General features: G+C 53.4%; 1 protein-coding gene across 1 annotated transcript; it reads left to right on the top strand.

Annotated features, from left to right (window-relative positions):
• The first annotated feature begins 443 nt into the window (after nt 1–443).
• On the top strand, nt 444–4,367 carry LOC113408690 (annexin A6-like). The gene is made up of 5 exons (XM_026662068.2): nt 444–1,283; nt 1,809–1,904; nt 2,958–3,016; nt 3,343–3,465; nt 3,958–4,367. The coding sequence occupies exons 2-5, from the start codon at nt 1,829–1,831 to the stop codon at nt 4,015–4,017; spliced, it is 318 nt and encodes a 105-aa protein (XP_026517853.1). The 5' UTR covers nt 444–1,283; nt 1,809–1,828; the 3' UTR covers nt 4,018–4,367.
• Nucleotides 4,368–6,588: the final 2,221 nt, after the last annotated feature.

Raw genomic sequence — 6,588 nt, 5'->3', positions numbered from 1 at the left:
GTGTGCTCAGCAGAGGAGGCAGAGTGGAGGTGATCTGGGGCGGGGAGTGGTTCCCCTGTGCGCCCTCCCGTTACTGCGGGCAGCCCTCCCTCCGCCCCAGCTCACCTCCACTCCACCTCCTCGCCTGAGCGGGCTTTTAGGCGCCCTCAACCACTAGGCGCCCTAGGCGGCCGCCTAGTTTGCCTAAGTGGTTGCACCGGCCCTGCCTGTTCCCTTTGAAGTCAAGGGCAAAACTCCCCCCGATTGCAGTAGCTTAGGCTCAGGCCCCCGCTGACTGGTGCAGAACAGGGTCTGCAGTTGCAGGCGTGTCTCGGGAGCACCAGGGCAGAGGCGCCGGAACAGCATGCCAGCACTTTTGCCGCATAGAGGAGGCCATTTGGCTCTCAAAATGGCGCCCACAGCATGCGTGCGAGGTCAGACCGGCGGGGCCATTCCAGTTGTGTACGGCCCACTCAGGACCACAGCAGGCTGCTCACTAATGACTTTAGACTCTCGGGCCTGCACAGTTTTTTAGACCGGTTTAACTATTTCTATTTGCAGTGTGACTTTCTACTGAAATAGTGAAATCGGTGCAATCCCGAGGGTGGGCGCAGTTCTATCGGGATAAAGGTGCTTTGCATCAGTGTAGGCTATTCCCGTTCCCTACGGGAATAAAGCACCTTTGCACCAATACACGCCCACCCACACAGGTTTATCTCTTTAACTACACCGGGTCTCGTTAAAGAGCTACAGTGTTTGTGTGTAGGCAAGGCCTGGGTAAAACATAAGATCACAGAAATGTGGGCCTGGAAGGGATCTCAGGAAGTCATCAAGTTCAGCCCTCTGGACCAGAATCAAACCTAGGGAGCTAAGTTGGTTGGGAAATAATTAACTTTCCCTGTCAAACATTTTCAACAGAAACAGAGGGGAAAAATCCTCTGTGTTGCAATTTTTCAGATTTTCACTGAAAACCACAATGTTTCTGTGTCTGGGTTTTCCTGTTTTTCAGTGAAAACCCAACTGTTTTCAAGAGAAATAGACTTTATTTTGTGAAAATCTCAGTTTTGTCAAAGAAGCTGTTTTCCTTCTGGAAAGCTTTTTGGATTGACATTTTCCCACCAACTCTCCCAGGAAGAAATGGTGTACGGCACGCCTCCTCCTGCTCTCTGCACTGTCTCCTCTCCTCCTTCATTCTTGCTTGGTTTTGCAGAAACTATCTGATGTTTCCAGCGGCGACTCCACATCCCTAGAAACCCGTTTCTTGAGCATTTTGTGCACCCGGAGTTACCCCCATCTCCGCAGAGGTAGGAGCATGTTAATCACCAGCATCTGGCCCTATGACCAGTGGTGAATTCTTTGATCTGACCTGTGGTGCCCACATTGCCGTTTCCTGGAAGAGTGAGCTTGTGACGGCCTCACCCATAGTGATGCAGCCCTTGATAAGAGGGTGGAAATTTTCCTTTCGCCCGAGGGAAGGAGTGGCAGACCCTGCACCTCTGGGTCTCTGGGTTCTGGTTGCCAACTGCGCCTGCCTTAGGAAATACCCATGTGCTGTTTTGTAACCGTTCCTTCTGGCACCTCCTTAACCTTTCCTAACACGGACCAGAGGGCCTGATCTTCAGGTCCTAGGGGGGCGGGGCTTGGGGCAGGATGCAAAGGAGGGGCATAGGTGGCTTTGTGCCCTGCTTCCCTCCTCCCCCGCCCCCAATCTTGGGGTCAACTTGAGGCCGGTTTAGCCTGCAGCAGAACTTAGAGCGGCCTCGGGACTGGGAGGCTGGGACTTCGTATGCTCTGGCTTGTGACGTGCTCTCTTCTCCTCTGGTCCCTAGTGTTCCAAGAGTTCATTAAAATGACTAACCATGACGTGGCGCACACCGTCCGGAAGCACATGTCTGGAGACGTGAGGGATGCCTTCGTGGCCATCGGTCAGTTCCCCGCTGTGTGCTCAGGGGGTAGCGGGGGCCCAGGATTCCACTGTGTACACTGGCCCAGTATGGGATGGTGCATGACCCTGTGGGGCTCTCTGCCATTGCCCACGGGGGTAGGGGGTAATAGGAGGCTATATAAGAAAAAGACCCAAAAATCGGGACTGTCCCTATAAAATCAGGACATCTGGTCAACCTAGCTGGCTCTGGGGCACCTCTTCTCTCCCTGGAGCTAATCCAACAGGATCAGAGCACTGTTTTGGTTTTTCCAATAGCGGACGTAGATATTCTCCCCCCTTGTGAAATGTGGGAAAGGAACGTCCCGTCGATGTCTATGGCGCTGCTCACATGCTCCTGCTATAAGTGTTTGGCTGGGTCGGGGCCATAGTGAGTTCAGTATACGCTCCAGTCCTGCGTTGCTGAAGTCGTGGAGAGTTTTGCAAGTGACCGCAGTGGGAACTTCGGAAGGGATTGTATTACTTAAATATTGGGATGGTATCGGGAAAGCTGTCTTTTAGTCTCTCTTGTTTTCTGTATGAAAGCCATGATCAGAATAATACTAGGGACAAACAAAAGAAAATCAGGGATTGGTTCTGGTCCATCTTCTCCATTCAGTGGAGATGAGGCAGCTGGATAATTCAGAGCCTGCTAATTACCTGCCTGGATTGGGGGGTGGGATGGATCCTTAATGATCTTAGAGAGCAGCCTAAGCTGTGAAGTTGGGATCTAGGGTGAAATCATAGCCCCACTGAAGTCAATGGGAGTTTTGCCATTGATTTCACTGGGTTTAGGTTTTCCCCTGGGTTTCTATCCCAGCCCCACTAACATTCAGGGAGGGTGGTTGCTCCCTCTGAAATACCCAAGCGGAGAGCAAACAGCGCTCCCAAGGCAAAAGCCGTTAGAAGGGCTGTGCTGTGGGGAATGATTCCCCCATGCCAGCCCCCACTGGGGTATCCTGGCGCCATACCACTATTGCTGGGGGTGTGGGGCAGCGCTGGTTGCTTGGTCCTTGGCAAGGTTTCCAGACTGCGTCTCTTCTCTCTCTGCTTGCAGTTCGGAGCGTCAAGGACAAGCCGGCTTTCTTTGCTGACAAGCTCTACGACTCCATGAAGGTGAAAACAGACTCTCTGTTTGGGGTTCCCATGGCCACCTGGCGCTCTTTGCATTTTTCAGCCTGGCTGGAGCGGAGGTGGCCCTGGAGCAGTGGCTGGTATTTTCCGTTCCGTGGGTTCTGGTGAAGCATCCGTCTGGCTGCTGCAGCTGCAATAGCTCTGCCCCGCATTATGTCCGACGACAGTGTCGCTGCTGCCACGCTTCCCTGGGCACGGAGATTTGGGAAACTCGTTTAATTTATCAGCTAGCGGCACGGTGGGAGGGGACCCCACCGTGCTCCCATCCTGCCCCTTTTGGTTATTGTACTTTCTCCCCACGTTGCCAGGGCATCGGCACCGATGAGAGAACCCTCACCAGGATCATGGTCTCCAGGAGCGAGATCGATCTGCTGAACATCAGGCGTGTGTTCAAGGAGATGCACGAGAAGTCGCTCCACCACATGATTGAGGTGAGGAGGGGGTGGGAACTTCCCTGTCACATCCCCACTGGGCGCTGTCCTTACCATTGACCAGGAGTGGGCCATGCTTTAAAGACGTGCCTCTTAGCTCGGCTTTTGCCCTTAAAGTTGACTGCAGGGGAGTGTCCTGGGCTCTTCTGAATCGCTGGCCATTAGTGTCACCATGGTGACTGCTGGGTGCTTTAGAAAGTCTGTTTCAGCTACTCCATCTGCCAGGGGATGCAGGATTGTGCCTGCTGGATGGTAACCAGCACTTTGTCCATTCACGCTTTAAATGTACCAGGCAGGCAGTGAACATTGTGAGTGAAAATTTCTAAGAGGCTTTTCCCCGTAACGTCTGGGCACCAACGGTATTGATCCCTGCCTTCCGCTGGAGGAGATCAAAATGCTTTAAGGGCCAGATTGCACTCCCCTTATTGCATTGTCACAAGAGTCTCCTCTCTGGCTTTTCATTTTTCTCTGGCGTTTGTTTCCTTCTTGCAGAAGGACACCTCCGGCGATTACTGTAAAGCTCTGCTGGCCATTTGCGGAGGGGACGACTAAGCTGCCCCGGGAGCCCTGTGAAAGCCCGTCCCTGTGTCTGAGCCATCACGTGCACACAGCCTAGATGTCACTGTCGCTTTTAGGGGGCTTCGGAGGACGTTCAGTTCCACTTGGAAGAAGATTCACCTTGTGCTAGAAAAACGTACCACAGAAGAGTGTAACATTGCAAGCAGTGCAGACCACCTGGGTGGTCTCGGGGTGGGGATTTTATGGGAGGGAGTGGGGGCGGGATTATTGCCTGAATTGGTGCAAGATGACTCGTATCCAAACGTGTCACTAACCCAGGAAGTTACTGTGATATAAGAAACGTTTTAAACCACAGAAATAAAACCTTCATGTTGCTGACCATGGAACGACTCCAGTTCGCTTATTGCAAGACCTTTGTGTGCGAGAGAGGCCATCTTCTCAGCTGCTTTGTGTAACGCTGAGTGCCGCCTAGTTCTGCTATCTGATCACACTGGCTGCTGCATGCTCTGCTCCCTTCACTCCCATGGGTATTTTCCGCGGGAAATCTGTCTTTTCTTTCCGGTGGAGTGGGAACGGAATACCCAGGGGAAATAGCGGGAATGGCATGTGCAAAAACCATCCAGGAACTTAATGGTTTAATTCCAAAATACAGAGCTATCAGGAGTTCTCCAAGTGCCATGTGACCCGGAGTCCACTCCAAGTGGAAACAGAAATCCAGTCCAGGATCTGTCTGAACTGGGAAGAGGTTGGTTAATTAAACGCATTGTTCATTCCCTGGCAATAGCCTATGTAAGCTTCCCTTTTCCTCTGTGAAAAATCTGGACTGGATTTCTGTACCTTTATGGAATGGACTGTGGTTACAATTCTGGATATCAGGTATTTGTGTGGATGTTGGTACAATAAAGCTGAAGTAAAAATCTGACCTTCCTGCCCTCACCTGTGATCCCATTCATGGTTTGATGTGCTTTACAAGCTGCTAATGGGGCATTCAAAGCACATGTGCCAAAACTGTAATATGCACCTAACAATTACTTATTTTAAAATTGCGTGGATACAAAAATGTGTATCTGCAGCCGATCCGCGATCCACAAAAATTCTCTGCGGATATCCTCAGATTTGCAGGGCTCTGCTTACTGTGGCCGGGCAGAGGCTCAGAGGCACCCCCTCTTCCCCGGCCAGAGCCGGGTCAGGGATTGCTGCTCGGGCAGCTGTGGGGAGCCAGTGAGGAGTCGCTGACCCTCCACCCGTCCTCAGCCGGGTGGGGAGCCTGGGGGGTGGGGACTGCTCTCAGCCCCCCCAATCCCCACACCATGGGCAGGTGGAGGGTCTGCCACGGCTCCTGGGAGGGGAGGGGTCTCGGGGAGGAAGAAGAAGGGAAGGGGAAGGGATCCACCCCTGTGAAGAGTGGACAGGTGAGGCCCCCCCCATTCCGGCACCACAGGTCACTGCTGCACGGTGACCTGCGGAGCTGCCTGGTGGCTGCTCGGGCCCCCCCGCACACGGCAGATGGAGGGTCCACCGCAGCTCTCCCCACAGCTGCCAGCCCAGCTATTCTCATGGCTGGGCTGTGGCTCCGAGCCCCCCGGCAAGAGCTGGGTCAGGGAGAGCCACGCTGGCAGCTGTGGGGAGCCGCTGCGGACCCTCCACCTGCCATCGGTAGGGGGCCCGTGTCCCTGCCCCCCCAGGACTCCCACCAAGTGCAGATGGAGGATCCGCGCCACGGTTCCTCACAGCTGCCTGCCCAGTTCTTACCGTCAGAGCCCTGCGCGGATGCAAAATTTGTATCCGCATCCGAGCGGCTATCCACCAAAATGGTCCACAGATACAAAGTGGATACTCGCGGATTTGCAGGGCTCTACAAAAGGGCATTTTCCAATGGAAAACTGTTCCATCAAAAAAAATGTGACCCACTCTCCTGGTACCTTACCATCCCCTGCCACCCCATGTACAACAAACAGGCAACCCAAGCAGAGGGACGACGTTGCAATGCAACGTCCCCAAAACACAGCTGGTTTGAGGGTGAGTCACTAACCTAGCAGCTGGCATTTACCCCATGTTGCTGCCATCCGTTGGGAAGAGCTGCGAGCATTTTGCAGGAGGATGTTTGAAAGGGGGCTAAAGATATTGTATGAAGGTCGATTCAGTGTTGGGCCTGTCGGCCTTGTGGGCAGGAGCAGGTTAGACTCAAGAATGGAGCAGGTCTTGTGGTTGCTCTGACCTACTCGCTCCTCCTCTCTGCTCATCGAGAATGTTCTAAGTAGGCATCTATTTGTGGAAGCTGTGAGGCAGTTACTGCTTTTAGTCACCGGGGGTGGGGGATGAATTCGGAGTAATTCCATTGACTTAGTGGAGATGTGACACCTCTGTCGGAAGAGGAATCCGGAGCAGCACGTCAAGTGTCTCTGTTCGCTTGGAAACAGGAAGGTTGGCAGCAACACGCAACTGCTGGCAAATGTGATGGTGAGCTACCACTGCCCTCTTGGGCACGGCATCCTTCTGTAACTCTAACTCCTGAGGGTGGGGCCTGTTTGTCTGCATATGCTAGGGCCCACCCCGAACTGCACAACTAGAGACAAGCTGCTTCCATTCACTGGCAAGCCAAGC

This window comes from Terrapene carolina, unplaced genomic scaffold, assembly GCF_002925995.2.
Source record: "Terrapene carolina triunguis isolate 2854851 unplaced genomic scaffold, T_m_triunguis-2.0 Scaffold22054, whole genome shotgun sequence".
In the NCBI taxonomy this organism is placed as follows: Eukaryota; Metazoa; Chordata; order Testudines; family Emydidae; genus Terrapene; species Terrapene triunguis.
This window is presented reverse-complemented; position numbering and strand designations above follow the sequence as displayed.